General features: G+C 43.2%; 2 protein-coding genes across 3 annotated transcripts; both read left to right on the forward strand.

The window, feature by feature from the left end:
- Nucleotides 1-10,886: 10,886 nt before the first annotated feature.
- Nucleotides 10,887-14,386, forward strand: LOC129188212 (oocyte zinc finger protein XlCOF22-like). Of its 2 annotated transcripts, XM_054788410.1 has the most exons (3): nucleotides 10,887-11,029; nucleotides 11,433-12,319; nucleotides 14,264-14,386. In XM_054788410.1, the coding sequence occupies exons 1-3, from the start codon at nucleotides 11,016-11,018 to the stop codon at nucleotides 14,314-14,316; spliced, it is 954 nt and encodes a 317-aa protein (XP_054644385.1). In that variant the 5' UTR covers nucleotides 10,887-11,015; the 3' UTR covers nucleotides 14,317-14,386. The 2 variants fall into 2 exon arrangements, with proteins under 2 accessions (XP_054644385.1, XP_054644384.1); XM_054788409.1 differs by lacking the exon at nucleotides 14,264-14,386 and having other exon boundaries at nucleotides 11,433-13,921.
- LOC129187282 (pancreatic secretory granule membrane major glycoprotein GP2-like) lies at nucleotides 14,366-19,316 on the forward strand. The gene is made up of 5 exons (XM_054786322.1): nucleotides 14,366-14,386; nucleotides 17,728-17,921; nucleotides 17,996-18,155; nucleotides 18,233-18,308; nucleotides 18,396-19,316. The coding sequence occupies exons 1-5, from the start codon at nucleotides 14,366-14,368 to the stop codon at nucleotides 18,413-18,415; spliced, it is 471 nt and encodes a 156-aa protein (XP_054642297.1). The 3' UTR covers nucleotides 18,416-19,316.
- The last annotated feature ends 1,743 nt before the right edge of the window (nucleotides 19,317-21,059 follow it).

A 21,059-nucleotide genomic window follows, 5' to 3' on the forward strand; every position in this document is an offset into this window, starting at 1 on the left:
ATAAATTCAGATTATTCAAACACATCAGTATTTACATTCTAATGCATTAATTCACTTTAATATGCTCAATTCCATGCTGACTTGCTGATTTATTAAGTTAATATTGTAGTCATGTTCCATTAATGTCAATGACACCACCAGGGATCCATATATACATGGGCATGTGTCATATTCACTTTAGACTGCAGAAGACCCTGCATGGTCTTGCCTGCTGTCATTTCTGAAAATCTGTCTGAAACCTGAGTTTACATGGGATGCCCTGATCATATGACAGCATTTACACGCCATGATGAGTGAAATGTTTCAAACTGAACTTTTATTATGTCAACCTAATTTTCAGGACACTCAATTGTGGGAGCCAGGAGGTGGATGCTCTCCCTTGAAGGTGGTGTCATCCTCAAACTCAGGAAAGACATCCAACTTCACGACGGCCCTGGCTGTCTTCTTTGCATCATACTACGTCTTCAATATAGAATATCCAGCTGAGGCAGCCACATCTTTGGAGTTTATCCAGAGGTAAGTTTTGGTGTTGTTTCTCTAAAATCACCATCAGTGTAGCTGGTCTCTGTAGACATGGAAAATAGACTGCGTGTTTAATGGTAGGCCAACTTGAGTACTACCTGGAAGAAGCTCACACATGGGATTCTTGTCAAATACTAATGGATGCAGTGATTATTGGCAGGTGTGCTGCACACCGATCATTAATCGCTTCAATATTTCATGCAAAAGGAATTCTATTATTTTCTCTTTAGACACAGAAAAAGCATTCGCTAAAGTAAAGTGGCAGGTTATTTTCCACATTTCCGCAGATTTGGTTTTGGAGAGTGGTTCATCCATTGGATACAGACACTATACACTTCACTTAGAGCCACAGTAACCACCATTGGGATCACGTCACCTAGCACCAGGGAGCCAGACAGGGGTGCCCTCTCCCTCCATCCCTTTTTGCTTTATTCATCTAAACACTCGCAACAACAATAAGAAACACTAACTAGTGTGAATGCTTGAATTGAAATGCTGAAGCTGAACTGAAATGCTGTAGACATGGTTGAATAATGTAGAATGAGTGTACAAATATTTTAGAAGATAAGCTGAAGCTGAACTGAAGCTGTTAAAAGGTACACTTTTGAATGTGGCATGAATGTCTAAATTTGTTGAGTGAAGGTAGAAATGCGTTGAAGTGTAGAAAGAAGAATTGGAAAATGTAAGAGTAGTAGAATGAATGTTGAAATATGTGCCGTATTTTCACGACCATAAGGCGTATTAAAAGGCGCAGTCTCGGTTACGGGTGCTATTTCTGTATTTAACACATACATAAGCAGACGCTAGAATGCATGCACGCTAAAACATACGCTAGTATGCATGCTATCGTACAGTATGTTTTTATAAAGGCAGCGGGAGTAAAAGTGAGTTCGGTTGTACTTTATTTAAGTATTTAACAATGTACTCACATTATTTTTTGATCAATCCTCATCCACAAATCCATCATAGTCCTCATCTTCTGTATCCGAAATGAACAGCGGGGCAAGTTCTCCATCAAACACACCAGGTTCCCTCTTGTCATTGTCAGTCACTCTCCCGGAATGATGGCAAGCTCCGAGTTCATTTGCTGCACTTGGTTTTTCACAGTGGCTGTGAAATGGGCATGCATGGAATCACAGATCAACTGGGACGGTGACGCGTGGAAAAAAAACATCCGGTCTCTTTATGTACACGTCACTCAGCCATTTTCTCCTTGTCCTTCCAGCCCTTTTGATTGGTCTTAACGATTAGTTTTTATCGCAGTCACCTTGGAAAAACTCAGCTCACACAGATATGTGGTTGAAAACGGGAGCAATATCAAAATAGCTTTCTTGGCCAAAATGGGGAATTCCTTGACCTAACCAAAAACTGTCCAAAGGAAGATCAGCAAAGTTTAGCCTGAAACCACGAGCTTGTTTCAGTTCAATGAGTTCCTCTTGCTTCTTTAAACTCATGTCCTTTCCAGCAATGGATGCTGAGCTATATGAGTCCCTAACCTAGTCAAGGCATTCTGTCAAGGCTGAAGAGAAATAAAATGAAACCTCTCTTCAAGAGTTTTCAAATGTGTGTAAATCACTTGGCACATTGCAGCAGTGTTGCCATCATGCACTTTCTCGGTGAGAGGGAACATCTCAAAGTTACCACGCTGCACATGTTGTTGCCAGAGCTGCACCTTTAAACGGAATCCATTCATTTTATCAGGGCTTGGAAGCAGGTTGTCATTTCGACCTTGCATCCGTGTGTTCAGTTCATTCAGATGATGAAATATATCAGCCAAATATGCCAGCTTTGCACACCACTCATCACTTGCAAACAGCTTTGAGTAATCCGATCTCTCCTTTGTCAGAAAAACTTTAGGTTCCTCTGACAGCTCATACACACGGGCCAGAACTTTGCCGCGTGACAGCCACCGGACCTCCGTGTGGAGCAATAAGACTTTATGTTCCGCTCCCATTTTCTCACACAAAGACACAAATAAGCGACATTTCAAAGGTCGCGTCTTCACAAAGTTCACGATGCACAACAACATCGTTCAACACAGGAGCTAAATCTGCTGGCAAGGTCTTTGCAACGAGGGCCTTGCGGTGCAAAAACCAGTGCGTAACAGTAACATCTGGGTTTCTTTCTTTGACCCTGCGCACAAAGCCTTTCATGTGCCCGACCATGGACGCAGTTTCCCCACTTGAGCCCACTTTTGTCAAGATATTCCAACGTGACCCGAAATATTTCCTCTCCTGTTGATTTTTCTGGCAGAGCCTTGCAAAATAAAGTTTTCTCTGATGACTTCTCCATCCATAAAATGTACGTTGGCCAAGAGCTGACAGTGTCCACTAGTATCCATTGACTCATCAAGGCAAATTTCTGACTGATGCGAATCTTTTCCAAAACAACAGTTTCGATGTCTGCAGACATGTCATCAATATGTTATTAGCCGCCTCTTTTTATTTATTTATTTATTTTTGTTTTTTTTTACTTTTTTATTTTACTTTTTAAAAACTTTATTATTATTTTTTTAATTTGTTTTAATTTTAATTATTTTTTATTATATATATATATATATATATATATATATATATATATATATTAATTTTTTTTAATTTAAAAAAACATTTTTTTTTACTGCCTCTTTTTAGCTGTTTTTATATCTTTAACAAAAAAAAAAAAAAACAGAGATGTGTTTATATCGCACAAAAGGGTTGTGGATGATGGGCAAAATTCCCCCAGAAAGGGCAGTTTTCTTTTGTAGATGATAGTAGATAAACAATATTTAAAACCATTTTGGGGAGAATATATAAACATGGCTGTCTAACTACTTACTGCCCACTTTGAAGACCTTGTGGTAAGGTGTGAATAAAACGTTTGTCAGTGCAGTACCAGGATGTGCAGGGCCCCATTGAATGTGTTTGCCTTGGACTCCCAGATGACTAAATACACCCCTGTGGATTGGGTATTTCAAATTAGGTCCTGACAGAAACAGACATGAAAATCTCAAGGGCCCAACAGTAAAACAGTAAAAATTACAGTATTTTTTTTTTTTACAATGCACAAACAGCTTCCACAACAATTCCTGTTTGTGTCCTGCAGACATCTAGCAACTGATTGGTTGTCAAGAAGAACGTCCCCCTCAGCCACAGGGTAGGAGCTCCACTTGGGAGGAGGAGGAGCCACAAGCCTATTACAGAAGACGAGGAGGAGCCACAACCCCCGTATTTTAAAAGGAAGAGGAGGAGTCACAGCCCCCTGATGTTAAAGCGGAAGTAGGAAGAACGCTCAATCACTCAGGGGGGAAGAGCGTCTTCTTGAGCCAGAAGAGGATGATTTCACCAGGTTGCCACTTACTGGTGTCTCTGTGGTGACCGAAGACCATAAAGACAAACCACCTGAGTCCTCACAGCTTCATCATAGTCCAAGTGAGGAGATGAGAGAGGCGGAGCCTTCATGCAGCAGCTCACTGCAACACACGACAACAGAAGCTGATGGAGACGACTGTGGAGGATCACAAGCAGACAACCTCTTAGCGCCACTGTCAGGAAAGTGACGACATAACGTCACACTCTCCTGAAGATGAAGACAGCGACTACAACCAAGAATCTCTGAGCAGTGATACAGACTGTGAAGGTGATATGACGACTCACACTGACAACAAACACTCTAAAAGCTCTAAAAAGAAGACAGATGAACTTTTTAACTGCCTAGTTTGTGATAAAAGATTTTTTTCTAAGAGTAATTTGACTTCACACATGAGAACACACACAGGAGAAAAACCTTTTAGTTGCTCAGACTGTGGTAAAGGCTTCGCTCGAAGAAATAACATGCAAAGACAGGAGAACGCACACAGGACAAAAACCTTTCATTTGCTCAGACTGTGGTAAAAGCTTTGCTCTAAAACTTAACATGCAATTACACATGAGAACACACACAGGAGAAAAACCTTTCAGTTGCTCAGACTGTGGTAAAAGCTTCACTCGAAAGGATAGCATGCAATTACATATGACAACACACACAGGAGAAAAACCTTTCACTTGCTCAGACTGTGGTAAATGCTTCATTCTAAAACGTAACATGCAAAGACACAGGAGAATGCACACAGAAGAAAAACCTTTTAGTTGCTCAGACTGTGGCAAATGCTTCACACAAAAGAAAGACATGCAATTACACAGGAGAAAAACCTTTTACTTGTTCAGCCTGTTTTAAAAGTTTTATTAACGAGGTGGATTTGGTATCGCACATGAGAACACACACAAGAGAAAAACCTTTTAGTTGCTCAGACTGCGGTAAAAGCTTCTCACACAGTAAATGTGCTCTCACACATGACAACGCACACTAGAGAAAAACCGTTTAGCTGCTCAAAGTGTGGTGATGCATTTTTTTGGATATCCTCTTTGAAAAGACACATGCAGAGCCACTGATGGTTTACTGTTTGACTCACCTGACTTCCTGGCAGTCACAGTGTTGCCACTGTGTTGTCAAATTCTTTGCACATGTCTTTGTTCAATAAATGCATCTTTAATCAGGGCTTTCCAAAATAATGCGTTAACAGAGGTAACTAATTTATTTCATTAATTATGTTACATTTTTTTCTGTAATGGGATGCGCACCAGAGCAAAACACGCCTCTGTTAAAAGGACAAACGCAGACGCAGTTGTCCTCACACAGTCACACAGAGTCTGATACTCTTTTCTTTTTTGTTTTCTTTTTTTTTATTTTTTTTTTTCCCCTGTCCTGTCCAGCCTTTAAAGCAGATAGAATTGTAGATCTAAATGCCGTCAAGTGCTCAACAGATTTACTCTGCCAGGGAGAAGTGTGATATACACCTGTCATACAAAATTTATTTGACTTTGATGCTTGTTATAGAGCAAATTTGGAGCGACCGGACCGGAGCAGGAGGGGACAGAGAAGAAGAGAAAAGGAAATGGGGGGGGGGGACCAGAGGGGGACAACAAAAAAAAAAAAAAAAGAGAGACAAGAGACAAGGACAACAGCAGCAACAACAACAATTGCGATAGAACAACAGAAACATGTAGGACAACATCAGCAAATAAATGTCCGTGACAACCACAAAGACGAACAAGGACATAAGGACAAAACAACATCAACAACCACAATGACAAAGCTGTCAATGACAATCACACATAATAGCAGTCATGAAATGATGAACTATGACAGTGATCACAATGACAATATTGCATTGAAACAGTCACACATAATAGTAGTAATGAAATGATTGTCTATGATAGTGATCACAATGATAATACTGCATTGAAACAGTCACACATAATTGTAGTAATGAAATGATTATCCATGATAGTGAACAGAATGAAAATTACTGTAATGCACATCATTGTAAAAAAACCCAAAAAACAACAACAACAAAAAAAAAAACTATAGTCATACTGCTGATATCACCGTCGCTGTAATAAAACCAACAACATAATAACACCCTAGATAACTCAGTGAGTAATGTGGGGAAGTACGTATGTACTGTGAGTGTGCATATGTACAGGTATCTCTGTATGTGAGGAAGACTTCATATATATAAAGGTGCAGGAATGTGTGGGCGTGTAATTGTCACTGAGAATGCATCAAAGGAAAGGGGCCGCCTTCCACCTCCCAGAGAGCCCCACCCCAAATAGCCAGGCCGGGCCCCGGCCGCCAGAAGGCCACCAGGCCCACAGGGGCAGGCAGCACAAAGATCAGTGCCCCAAGAGCCAGCCCAGAGAGCCCCCCCCCCCCCCGAGAAGACCAGCAAGGGGCCGAAGAGAGGTAATCCCAGCCAAGGACAGGGCGCCGGCGGGCCGGAGGACTGCCAACCCCTGAGACTGGCGAGAGATCACACCCCACAAAGGCAGACGGGTAGCGGGGGCCACAAACCGGCAGGCCCAGAGACGCCTCCACAACCGGAAAGAAGCCCGCCCGCGCCGGAAGCACCAGATCCCGCCCACCCCCAGGGTGCGGAGCCCGGCCCGCCCCGGGCCAACCCCCGCCCGACCCCCGACACAGGGCCGCCCCGCCAAGGGATGCAGGAGGCACACCCTCCACCCACCCGGCGGAGGCACGGGCGGCAGAGTTGTATCACCCAGCACCCGACCCCACGGAGCAAACCCCTGTATGCCCCCCCCCCCCCCCCCCAAAAAAATAAATAACTAAAATAAATAAATGAATAAATAAAAGTACACACACGCACGCACATACACACTCCTACGCACCCACACGCACGCACATACACACTCTTACGCGCATACACACCCCTACGCGCACGCACATACACACTCATACGCACTCAAGCGCGCACACACACGCACACGCACGTACGCACACACAGTAGTCGACTGCCCGACACCCGGAAGCCTCACCCTATCCCCCGTTGGTAACCCTAGGAGCAGCGGAGCCGGGGACCCCGGGGTCCCAGACATACGATCCAGAACCCAGGCGCGGAGAGCGCGGACCGCCGGGGAGCAGGAAGACACCAGGCCACACTCTCCCAACGGTAGGACGCCGCCAGCAAGGCAGACAGGGGAGCCAGCGAGGAGGAAAGCGGGAAACTGAGCAGGCAGGCGGGAAAACGGGCGAGCAGCCAGGCGAACCACCACACAGCGCCAACCGACACCCGCGGGCCAGCAAACCCCGAAGAGGGAGCGGGAGCACCACACCCCAAGCCGCAGGGAGGCCAAGCACCAGAGCCGAGAAGGCGAGACCAGCAGCAGACCAGCCGACGGCCCCCACAAACCACCAGAAGCCAGACCAGCCACATGCCACCAGAGCCGACAGCGCACCACCCGCGTACCGGAGCCCCATCCCCGACAAGCCCACAGACAGACCGGGGGAGGCGAGGACACAGACAGCGGCCCGGCAGAGCACAAAGCGCAACGGCGACAAACGCCCAAGTGCCCGGTAGAGCACAAACCCCCCCCAGCGGGCCCGGCCCCAGGGCACACGCCCCCCCACCCCCACCCCGCCACCCAGGCCCACAGTACCCGCAAGCATGACCAAGCCCCAACCCACCAGCCGGCCCGGCGCCCCTGCAGCCGCCACAGCGCAGCAACCACCAGCCGCCGCGGCGGCACACGGGCCACCCGCAGCCCCTCACCTGACCAGCCCCCCCCAAACCCTAAGTGTCTACAGCCCACACAGCCGTTCAGTTTATGATTCGTTCATGACCCTAACCTGTGGAATGAATCAGTGAAACACAAGTCTTCGTGACACTCGATTCTTCGCTCAGTATCCGTGATGCATCTCGGGCGGGAAGAGGAAGGGAGAGTTGATTTGAGGCAAAAGGTGTGTTGTTCAGTGGTGTTGTTTCATGTTGCGTACTACATTACCCATTGGGCTTAGCGCGGGGATAGGAACCCGGAAGAGGATATGCTGTTGTGGAAGCAACGAGATGTAAGGTGCTGTGCTTACAGAGCAATAAGAGTTGATATATATTGCTGCACACCGCTGCTCCTGCTTTGTTAATAAGTGACAAACATAACAAAAAGCAGGTGTGTTGCTTTGTCCACGGGGCAAACACATTTATACAAATGCAGTTCGAGTAAGAATTGCTCAATGAACAACATGTTTACTGGTTTCCTTTTTTAATTCAGCTAGCAGTAGCAGGAATGAATCCCGATTCAATAAAACCTTCAGTGTTTTGAACGACTCGTTCATGATTCGCACATCTCTAGTGCAGGATAAATCGCTCACTTGGACATCAGATAATATCGAAATCCAGGTCTGCGGTGTTTCAAGAGTGATTTATTTTACTGCAACACACAGCACATCAGCAACTATAACAGCAACATGACGACATAGGCTGCACATCGTCTACCAACAACAGCAAAAATGGAAAAATCTGCAGTAATTTTACAACAATAATGTCAAACTATTCAGGGAGAAATCTATAGAATCTATATAATCTGTAATCTAATGAGAAAAAGACACAATTTTACGGGAATAATGTCATAATATTATTTAATATGTTAAAGCAAAATATTATTATTATTATTATTATTATTAGTTAACTGTAATCAGAAATAATTATAAGAATGGAAATATTTAGACTTTCATAATCAATTCAAATAATTTGACAGCACATTTAATATTATAATAATTGTACAAAACCCCAAGACAAATGATTTATTTTAGAAAAAACTCACTAATTAATTTAGATGAGTTTTTAAAAGAGCCATGAAGTTGAATTTTGCATCAACCATGAATAATGTTTTTTCCTGGTCTGATCCACTGGAGAAGTTGGAGCAAAAGTACCCTTTCAAATGTATCAATAAGTGTTTTTACCTGGTTCATGCACTTCTCCTGGCTGTCTCTGCACGTCTTTGTGCTCCAGCTCCTCGCCTGCTACCTCATAGCCTCCTGAGGCTCAGCACAGGTCAGCTTGAAGATCCTGCACGGGAACACCAGTGTGAAAATGATAAGAGAATACATAAAAAACTGCTGGTCGTGGATGAAATGGAAGAATAAATCACCATCCGACCTGACAGGCTGGTGGTGTGTATTCAGGCCTTCCATCGAATTCGATGAGGCAAATCAGTTGGACTTGATTACAACCGGCAAGCGTCATGAACAGGTCGGCCGCCCTGTGAGAAGGTTAGGTCAGCTCAGAAGCGCTTCCAAAGAGAGTTTGGCAAGACTTATAGGGTTTGCAAACCATGACGTCAACCTGTTGTCTTGAATCTTTCCGTCCATGGTCAAGACACATGTTGCTTTGACGTTGACTAACCGCTGTCACGTCTATGGAATCACGGCGCCAATCAGTCTAGCATCTTTGAGACTTTGGGCCTTTTCCCAAACACATCTGGAAAGTCAAAAGGAGGAGCAGGGGCCTCTCTAAAATCCTATAGGTCTGGTGTGACCCACTTCCCAGAGATCTTTAAAAAAAATAAAATGGACTCTCAGTCAGTTTTAGCTAAAATTGCAATTAAATAAAAATCACAATCAAAAACAAGACAAAAATAAACCTCCATCCATCCATCCATTTTCCTCTGCTTATCCGGGTCCGGGTCGCAGTAGTCTCAGTAGGGAAGCCCAGACTTCCCGGTCCCCGACCACCTCCTCCAGCTCCATCGGGAGGACACCAAGGCGTTCCCAGGCCAGCTGTGAGACATAATCCCTCCAGTGTGTCCTAGGTCTGCCCCAGGGCCTTCTCCCGGCTGGGCATGCCCGGAACACCTCACCAGGGAGGCGTCCAGGAGGCATCCGGACTAGATGCCCGAGCCACCTCAATTGGCTCCTGTCGATGTGAAGGAGCAGCAGCTCTACTCTGAGCTCCTCCCGGATGACCGAGCTCCTCGCCCTATCTCTTAGGGTGAGTCCAGCTACCCTACGGAGGAAACTCATTTCAGCTGCTTGTATCTACGATCTCGTTCTTTGAGTCACAACCCACAGCTTAGATGCGGGTGGGGACATAGATCGATTGGTAAATTGAGAGCTTTGCCTTCTGGCTCAGCTCTGTCTTCACCACGACGGTCCGGTACAGCGACCGCATTACAGCAGACGCTGCGCCGATCCGCCTATCAACCTCACACTCCAACCTTCAAAATAAAAAAATAAACCTCTGAGAAGAAAAAAAAAAAACACTCCAATAAAATGCAAACACAAGAATAAAAACAAATAAAATGGAGGATCAAGTCTTTATAAACAAAATAGCACTTCAATAAATAATGAACATTGGGTATTATTCCTGAGCAGGAAGGAATGAATGAAGCTGTAGTGGTGACACGTGCTGTTGCATAGTCACGCAGGAAGCAGCGGGACCAAATAATGCCAGCACTGCTTCTGGGATGTCACTACACAATACCTACAGGAAACACAATCGGTTCTGCGCATGCGCGAGACACACGTCACTTCCAACTTTAGCAAGTTTTTACAATAGCACTTTTGCGACGTCAACATAAATGGTCAGTAACCAAGATTGAGCTGTGCGCGTAGCGCAGACGTCAACGTCATAACCGGTTACGTAAAACGAACGTAAATAAATAGAATAAAACACATAAATTGCAGCAATATGTACAACCATAAGCAGAGTCCAAAGATGGATTAAGCTAGTGTATTCAGCTAAAGGTTTTTTTCTAAACGAAGAAATACCATCCATCCAAACATATATTCCAAGCAAATGCTTTTGTATGTATTTTTTCAGTGGCGAAAAAAACGTAAAATAATTTATGGAACCAATAAAAAGGGCTTAAAAGTTATCCACTTGCTCCATGGATATGATAAGAAAAACAACGATTATGTTTAATTTCTCAAACATATTTAAGTTAACTATGGTAAGTAAGTGTGTGTTAATTTGATAAATATTAAGATTTCCACTATTACTGTATTTGGATACATTGTTTACATTGATATGTAGCTCAATTCTAAAATGGAATCTTCTTTCGGTAGTGTGTGTGTTTCAGTAAGACGTTAATAATTGGTGCACACCAAGACGTCACCAAGCCAAACAGGAATAAGTCGCTGTTGTAACTCTCAGAAGACCCTATTGTACTCCTCTCTAGTGCATGTGGCCAATAAGGTAATATAAATGCGATAACCTTCTGTACTCTTTTTGTTAAGATACGATGCCGTTCTAAATGAATGTGCTATTGTTAGCCGCTAACGTTAGCCGCTAGCATGCGAGCAGGTCTATGTCGTGAATACTTTTTATCCGATTTCTGCTGGTCCTTCTTGCTTTGTTTACTTTTTTTAAAATATTGTACAAATGCCTGCCTTTTGATTCTCTGTCCCGTTGTTCCTGCTACTTAATTTCACAATTGACTTAATTTCAGCTTTACTGTACTTAATATTTAGCCCTATTTGTGCTCTCCTTGCTGCTGTCTTCGCATATGTATATGCCAACTCATACCCCTCCACTCCTATATGTTCTGGCACCCATAACAGAGTAATTGTTACCCCTGCTTTCTTTATCCCACTAATAGTCTGGATCACAGACATCCAGCAGTGATTGGTCGTCAAGAAGAATGTCCTGCTCAGCAACAGGGTGGGAGCTCTACTTTGAAACGGGCTAAGCTACAGCCAATTAAAGAGGAAGAGGAAGATCCACAGCCCACCCACATTAAAAAGGAAGAGGAAGAACTCTCCATCAGTCGGGAGGGACAGCATCTTCTAGGGCCAGAGGAGGCTGATCTCACCAGGTTGCCAACTGCTGGTGTCTCTGTGGTGACTGAAGACCCTGAAGACAAACCACCTGAGCCCTCACAGCTTCATCATAGTCCAAGTAAGGAGATGAAAGATGTGGAGCCACAGCTCTCCTACATTAAAGAAGAAGAGGCAGAGTCACAGCCCCCCTATGTTAAAGAGGAAGAGGAGCAGCCACTGCCCTCCCACATTAAAGAAGAAGATGTGGAGTCACAGCCCCCCTATGTTGCAGAGGAAGAGGAGGAACCAAAGCCCACCCACATTAAAGAGGAAGAGGTGGAACCACAGGCCCCCTATGTTAAACAGGAAGAAGAAGAACTCTCAATCACTCAGTACAAAGACCATCTTCTAGGGCCAGAGGAGGATGATCTCACCAGGTTGCCACTGACTGGTGTCTCTGTGGTGAACGAAGACCATGAAGACAAACCACCTGAGCTCTCACAGCTTCATCATAGTCCAAGTGAGGAGATGAGAGAGGTGGAGCCTTCATGCAGCAGCTCACTGCAACACATGACAACAGAAGCTGATGGAGACCTCTGTGGAGGATCACAAGCAGACAACCTCTTAGCTCCACTGTCAGATAGTGACGACACAACGTCACACTCTCCTGAAGATGAAGACAGCGACTACAACCAAGAATCTCTGAGCAGCGATACAGTCTGTGAAGGTGATATGACGACTCTCACTGGCAACAAACACTCTAAAAGCTCTAAAAAGACAACAGGTAAACGTTTTAACTGCTCAGTTTCCAATAAAAGATTTTCTCGACGCATGAGAACGCACACAGGAGAAAAATCTTTTTGTTGTTCATCCTGTGGTAAAAGCTTCACTTTAAAGACTAACATGCAATTACACATGAGAACACACACGGGAGAAAAGCCTTTCAGTTGCTCAGACTGTGGTGAACGCTTCACTTACAAGTCAAGCATGCAATTACATATGAGAACACACACAGGAGAAAAACCCTTTAGTTGCTCAGACTGTGGTAAATGCTTCACTTTAAAGACAAACATGCAAACACACATGAGAACACACACAGGAGAAAAACCGTTTAGTTGCTCAGACTGTGGTAAACGCTTCGCTTTCAAGGCAAACATGCAAAGGCACATGATTATGCACACAGGAGAAAAACCTTTTCGTTGTTCAGACTGTGGTAAACGCTTCACTGTAAAGAGTCACATGCAATTACACATGAGAACGCACACAGGAGAAAAACCTTTTAGTTGCTCAGACTGTGGTAAACGCTTCACTCGGAAGACAAACATGCAATCACACATGAGAACACACACAGGAGAAAAACCTTTTACTTGTTCAAACTGTGGTAAACACTTTGCTCAAAAGAGAAACATGCGATTACACATGAAAATACACACAGGAGAAAACCCTTTTAGTTGCACAGACTGCGGTAAACGCTTCAAGCGAAAGACAAACATGCAATCACACATGAGAACACACACAGGAGAAAAACCTTTCAGTTGCGCAAATTGTGGTGACACATTTTCTTGGAAGTCCGCTTTGAATAGACACATGCAGGGTCACTGATGCGCTACTGTTTGATTTGCCTGACTTTCGTGCAGTCTCTGTGTTGTAATATGCTTTACATGTGTCTTTCTTCAATAAATCCATCTTGTTTTTATTCATGTGTAAAAGAAAGACATGGTTACTGCAGTGGTTTCATTTGTAGTTAAAGGTGTTCTATTTGACTTTATGCTGTCATCACTAAATGCTGTAACTTACTTCCAGATTCGATCAGGAAAGTAGTTATTTGATTCCTTTTACTGACTTGAGTTCTTACGATTCACTCATTGAGGTACGGACTGCTTTCAGGGAGGATTTGAGTGTAAATACTTATTTTGCAGTGTTGATTTGATTTTGCTCAAACAATTGTATGTAGTAAAAGGGAATCATGATATTATTTTGTTGATATTGTTATATTACATATTGATGAAATGTTCACAAATAAATTTATTGATACAAATATATTTTTTCTTTTTCAAAACTTTTTGTCAGGTACTTTATTCGGTTTATAACCACTCCATTCCATTTTATTCTGCTTATCCGGGTCCGGGTCACGGGGGCAAAATCTCAGTAGGGATGTCCAGACTTCCTCATCTCCGGTCACCTCTTCCAGTTTCACCGTGAGGACACCAAGGCATTCCCAGGCCTGCTGCAGGGCTTAAAAGTATTCTAGCACCGTGCCACATGCGTTTGACGATGATTCAGAAGAAAAACACAAAAAAACTGGCCAGGCCCCTTCTTCAAACTGCGACTGTCCAATTCTACGTGAGCAACCCTAACTATTGGTACACATAGTGGTTGCGATCTTGCAGCATTTGATGCTGCGTTCAAGCCAACTCAGGGAAAAAAACGGGCTCTGAATTGTAGGAAATGAATCGAACAATGAACAGCGGTAAAGTCGGAAGTTACACATCAGAAATTACACATACTGTATATTCATCTTTGAAAATAAGCATACATTGCTGTTGTATATGTTTTCAGTGTTCAGCAATATTTAGTAATAATAGTAATAATAGTAACAATGTGCCAAACATTTTTCTCTGCAGAGTTAACCTGTAGCGTCATTGTTATCTTTGTGTGGTCTTGAATGCAGTATCCAATCCAGGGTTGTTTCACCAAAAGTGGGCATGTAAACCGAGAGCCTAGAGTTAAAACACGAGTGCTGATCGGCATCCACTTCTGTATTATGGCCTGAATGGGTTTGGCTGCCATGATGGTGAGTAGAATCCAGAAACTATTCATTGCAACTATTGTCCTCGGCACACTGCTCAGCTATTAATTGCTCTAATAGAGGGTCCAAAAGCTGTGGCGGAGCTACAGGGTGGCCAGTGGGGTGGCTACGCCCACAATCTAGACAATTCAGGTATCAACGTATTTCCAACGTCAACGTATTGAATGTATATGTACGGTCTCACCTTGGCCACCCCAATGAAAAAATTCAGAAAATTTAACTTTCTGCTAGAGCATGAATTGTATCATGTTTGTGTTGTTTTATTTTTTACTACTTGGTTTGGTCAGTAGAGGGCACTATGTGTACACTGATTGATTGTTTGGAATGGTTACCGAAAGAAAGCAACAGTCTTATCCCTCTTGGCAGGAAATGTTAGTTGCTGGATTCTGTGGATTTTAACAAGTTTGAGCACTGGAATTGTAATGGATGAGATTTGAATGCATTGTGTGCAGCACAGTGGTCTAGTGGTTAGCATGTTGGCCACACAGTAACACTCTGGAGATCGGGAAGACTTGGGTTCGATTCTCCCTTGGGCATTTCCGTGTGGAGTTTGCATGTTCTCCCCGGATACACGAGGTCCCCAACTTACGAACACAATTGGTTCCAGACGACTGTTCGTAAGTCGAACAAAAGGTAATTTACCAATGATATAGCTACTACATGTACAGTATATGTGTATGTAAATATGAGTTTGGATGCAGTAGTAATATTAAACAATGATAATAAAAAACTATAAAAATTATATTATGTAATGATAAATGTTATTTACCTTTGAAGAGGAGTGGTCGAGCATACGTCGTTGGTAGTGGTGGAGGAGGAGTTATTGAAAAAAGGACAAATGTTCGTGGTCGTTAGACTCTTCTAAAAGAGGTAGTGTTCTGTGGGTGGTGTAGAATAAGCAGGCCTAGTAACTCTATAACTTTATTTACCAGCTCTGCTGGGTTGTATCATACAACTACAATTTAGCCTTCCACCCTCTCGTCTTCCTCTCCTGTTGGTCCCATTAGCAGTGTCACAGTGCCCTCTACTGGTCAAGGCTGTAGCAGTATAAATATGGAGTGACTACAAGGCAAAATACATGAAAATATAGACCGGTCAGCTTGCGTTCGTATCTCCGAATGTTCGCAAGTCGGATGTTTGTAAGTTGGGGACCTAGTGTACTCCGGTTTCCTCCCACATTCTAAAAAAAGTTCATTGACGACTCTTAATTGTCCATAGGTACTGTATGAATGTGAATGGCTTGTCTATACTGTATGTGCCCTGCAATTGGCGACCAGTCCAGGGTGTGCCCTGCCTCTCGCCTGAAGTCAGCTGGGATAGGCTCCAGCATACCCCTGTGATTGACTTTACCACTTACCAATATGTAATACGAGTATTAAAAATCAAAAACATACACTGCACTCTGGTGGTAGCCGACTGTGAGGTTGTAGTCATTCAACTTGATCATTAAATCCATCCATCTTCTTCTCACTGGGGTCGCGGGTATGCTGGAGGGTTACAACCTTTGCCTGTTTATTTATTGAATAATTTCCTTTTTTTAAAATGAGTCAGGGTAATTTGGCGTGCCTGTATTAGAAATACACTGTGATACTTTTGCTGTGATACTTTTACTGTTGCCTCCTTGGTCATTTCCTTCTCTTTGGTCACCTGTTCGGCAATCACATTTTTTAACCTTATATAAAAAAAAAAGCTTAGTTCATGTTCAAATGGCAACAGGCCGATTAAAAATGACAAGTGACGTCAAAGCAGAATTTAAGGAAATACATTCAGGTATTTCCCAAAGCTTGTCAAGATTCACAATTCTGTCACTGTCACCCGCTGCATGCTCCCCAAGCCGCCCTGCTGCAGCAGGAGTCAGGACTGGTACTTAATGTCACTAGAAGGACATCTGTCATCACCATGGTTACCGCTCTGACCGCAGCATAAACTCCGCTGCATGTAAAATTTTGAAATGCCTGGTTAAATGTAGCTTCTGTGTTATACCTTCACTACTGACAAGATGTGGAAAACAGCAACGTTACGATCACTCAACTCAGAAATGTAGTTAAAGTAGTAACGCCGCCACCCAACACTGTGTATTGGAGCAAAGTCAGCAAAACTGACATTGGTCCTTCACCGTACATCCCTGACACCCTCTGGCTTCACCTCACAGGACACTGGCAATCAAACAACCAGCTTGCCAACTCCAGTCACAAATAATCACCTAACTTAACAATACGAGTATTTACCTCTTTTTGGACAGGATTTTTTTCTTTTTATAAATGAGTTTAAGGTGTCGTTAGGTGTCAGTGTACGTTACGGGAGGATTAAACAAGCTACAGTTTTGCTGGCAAATGATATAAATAAAGAGAACCAACAAGATATTAATGCAAAATAATGCATATTTTTATGACATCGGAGTGATGTGGTTATATTTGGGGGGTTATATTGGCTGGATCTAATTTTTGCGGGGGTCATGACCCCGTATCCCCCCTGCAAATCACGTGCTTGGGCTGGTCAACAGCCAATCGCAGGGAACAGATGGTGTAGACTATTCACACTCACATTCATACCTGTGGACAACGATACGATGCCTCATCTACCCATCACTAGTGGACGGCCACTCCTTGGGAGAGAAGCAACAGTGCCAAACTCTCTCCATTTGTAGACAACTTCTCTGACTGTCGATTGATGAGCATCCAGACTTTTAGAGATGGTTTTGTATCCTTTCCCAGCTTTATACAAATCAACAATTCTTGATTGGAGGTCTTCGGACAGCTCTTTTGAGCGAGCCATGGTGCACATCAGACAACGCTTCTCATCGAGACAATTCTTACCAGGTGTGTTTTATAGTGGGCAGGGCACCTTTAAACCACTCATCAGTGATCGGGCACACACCTGACTTGAATTGTTTGGTAAAAATTGGTTTCAATTGCTCTCTAAGTCTCCTTAGGCAGAGGGTTCACTTACTTATTCCTCCCCCTTCTGTCATTGTTGGCATTCTATCCTCATTAAAATATGAAAACCTAGAAATGTTTGGGTGGTTTTAGTTAAAGGCAAGCTGGCAGACCGCGAGTGATCCCGGACCGGGGAGAAACATGGTGTCATATGGTACCACGCTTAAGCTCAGAGGGGTGCCTGTGGAAACACACTGATGGTAAAAAGCAGCAGACACGCACACGTACTTATCAACATTTAATTTCATGTCCAATGCAAACAATAAGATTTGCATTTATTTTCAAGACCTACACCTTGGAATCATCTGGATTAAAGTCCATCATTTTTGACATCAATCATCAATAAAAGGCTGTAACTGATGAAATGATGATGAAAAATCTGTTTTTCAGATCCTGTTCAAGAAATCAGACTATGCAGAGCCTTATGCGGCAGGCGCGGTGGTCCTTCCAGTGGGTTCACCATTATACGTGGAGGTCTCTGTGGACAAGAAAGATCTCAGCTTGGCGGTTGTTTTGGAGGAATGCTTCACTTCTTACTCATCAGACCCTGACCATCTTGAACGAAACCTTCTCATCCAAAACAAGTATGTCTTTGTTTAGTTGGGGTGAATACGGAAACAAAATGCAAAATGGTGATGATAAATGTTGTTTTTCTTAGATGTCCTACCGACAGCCAGCGAGTGTCTGTGGTTATGAGCGGCTCATCCCTCAAGGCTTGTTTCAGTACCCTGTTCTTCCTTGTTAAAGGAGAATCTGGAGATGTTTACCTCCACTGTAGCCTCAGCCTGTGTGACAGCATGACTTCTTCTTGCATTCCGGTGAGTCGCATACAGTTAGTTACAGTTGTGTTGTTGTTGAAGAACCTAGTTGGAATGTTATGTTGTTCCACATGTAGTCCTGCACCGGCAGAGCCCGACGTCATGTCTTCAAGTCTTCTCCACTAAAACCACTAACCATTGGACCAATCACTTGTAAGTGTTTTTTTATGAAGTTATCATGCTGCATTTTAACGTAATGTGGAAATAATGACCATGTTTTCCCTTCCTCTTTATTTCCAGGGGAGAAATCATCTGAGTGAAATCCATGGCATTGGACTTTGAGTTTGATTGTCTACATGTATAAATGACATGGAAATGTCAGAAAAGTGTTATTGAAAAGTCAGCATTTAGGTCCTAAGTGTTCAAGAATGCAGCAAAATGCAAACTGTTTTTTTTTTTTGGGTTCTTGATAGTGAACCTGTGCAAGATCCAATCTATCTTCTTGAGGACAGGAATGGTTGGCTGTTTAGTGGTGTCAGATGACCATCATCGGGGTACAATGGAGAGGGGCCTCATCCCACCAATGATGGTCTTTGCAAGTGTCGCATTCTGATTATGCCTTGTTTATTTCTTAGAGGCTAAATGTCTTGAGCCTTTTAGGAAGGGATGAAAGGACCGCATTCTTCAGAGATGGTTTCTCAACCTTAGTCTTTCATACTGCCATGTGTTGGCATCATGACGTCACAATCCTGCCAGCAGGAGACTAAAAAGAAACCCAGCCAGTCAGTCAGAAAATCATAGAACAAATCATAGAGCACCTGCAAACATTATTGTATTGTATTGTACTTTATTTATCCCACAGCAGGGAAATTCACTTGTTACAGCAGCAAGCAAGATACGCAAGTAAAGAATACATAGTGACACATGGTTCAAGTGGTGCAGGTGTTGTAGAGCCTGACAGCGGTCCGTATGAAGTATTACAGAAGTATTAAACTGTATTCCAACCCAGGATGCAGTGCAAACTGTGAGGCAACGTTTACACCTTGACCACACACTCCAAGGTAGATCCGCTCACAACCCAGAACAAATATGTCATTTGCTGGAACTTTGCCTCAATACAACATATTTTCAATTCATGGGAAAAGCACCAAGTCAGTGGTACAGATATGTGGATGACACATGGGCCAAAATTAGAAGCCAAGAAGTGGTACCTAGCCTTCACCGAACATATTAACGCTGTGGACAAACACATCAAGTTCACACGTGAGAATGTGAAAGTAAGTTGGCTTTTTGGGCTGTGATTGTGTTGGTGTTTACAGAAAACCCCCACACACTGACCAATACCCACTTTGTGATTCACACTACCCACTGGAGTTATCAGAACCCTCCAACACAGAGTTGCTAATGTTCCCACCAGCCCACAGGCCAAAGAGAAAGAGCATAAGCACCTGAGAGATGCGCTCAAAACCTGTGGTTACCCCAGCTGGTCGTTTGCATTCCAGAAAGAACAAAAGCAAAGTGGATGAGGAAGAAAAGAGTAGCAGACGCACTAAGATTGTCATCCCGCATGTCTCAGGCCTATCTGAGAAACTGAGATTTTTAACAAACAGTACACTTCAAACCTGCTAACACTTTGAGACATCAGAGGTTGGTACACCCCAAAGACAGGACACCCCATACCCACAAGAACAATCTGGTGTCTGCTGTCCATTGCAGTGAGGAATGCATTGATTTCTACACTGGGGAAACCAAGCAGTCACTGAGCAGACGCATGGCAGAACACAGACAGGCTAACTCTTCAGGTCAAGACTCTGCAGTCTACCTGCATCTTAAAGAGACAGAGCACTCTTGTGAGGACAAAAATGTACACATTCTGGGAAGAGGCCCCTCTCCATCGTATCCTAACTTTCATCTTTTGACACCACGAAAGGGCCAACCAACCATTCCTGTCTGGACCTGCCTCTTCCTTTAGATGATAAATAGATTGGATCTTGGACCATGCTCTCAGACTGGAGCTGTCTGACTGGTGTGTGTCCCACCATGAACTAGAATCAGCAAATCTTTACATTTATTTTCTGTGTGTGAGTCCGTTCTTAAATTTACAACGTTTAGAAACCAGTTTTATTAAATTTAGAAAGTTAGCAGTTAGCAGTTTTTGCTCTTAATTTAAGGCAAATATATATTCATCTGTAGCTGAAGAATAATCAAAATTACGTTTTTAGCTTGTTATTAGAAAAATGAACTAATTTCTGGCAAAAAAAAAATGTGCAGTCTTTCAGATTCAGTGTGATGTTTGTTGGTGGTGGTTCCATCAAATGTGTATTCAAGGCCCAGTAGCAGAAAATGAATTTGTCTGTCTTGAATGTTTACGTCCCTCGCTGAAGCGTAAGAGTGCTTATTGTTACTGTTGTTACTGTAGCTCTTATACAGTAACTTTATCTGTGATGAATGAAACTACTCCTAAATCACAAGTTTTGTCATGCATGATCACAAATACGTACAGAATAAAGCACACATGATGTTAGTACATCACCAGAGAATGGGGATGGGCGGGGGAGGGGGACATTTTATGCAGCACACAAGGTCAGGTAGTTGTCTTTGTCATTACAAAACGCAAGTGGAAAAGACAAATACAAAACAGGAAAACAACGGCAAATTGGAAAAAACAAAGACAATACAGAAAAAACAATGACAAAATGGAAAAAAATATGACTACATTTGTATATTTTTTTATTATTGATTCTCTTTGTATTTCCACACGTATTCCCTTTTAATTTTGGCACTCCTGTAATTCCATAGGTAGGTTCAAATAATGTGTACACCCCTCATAACATGTTTGGGTCAATAGTCTTTGTTGATCATTTCTGAATAAATACTATGATGTTGTTCTAGATGACCAACAGAGGGCGGATTTTAAAAAGACAAATACCCTCTGGAAACTATTGTTGTCAATTTCCCTTGGAA

This window comes from Dunckerocampus dactyliophorus, chromosome 9, assembly GCF_027744805.1.
Source record: "Dunckerocampus dactyliophorus isolate RoL2022-P2 chromosome 9, RoL_Ddac_1.1, whole genome shotgun sequence".
Classification (NCBI taxonomy): domain Eukaryota; kingdom Metazoa; phylum Chordata; class Actinopteri; order Syngnathiformes; family Syngnathidae; genus Dunckerocampus; species Dunckerocampus dactyliophorus.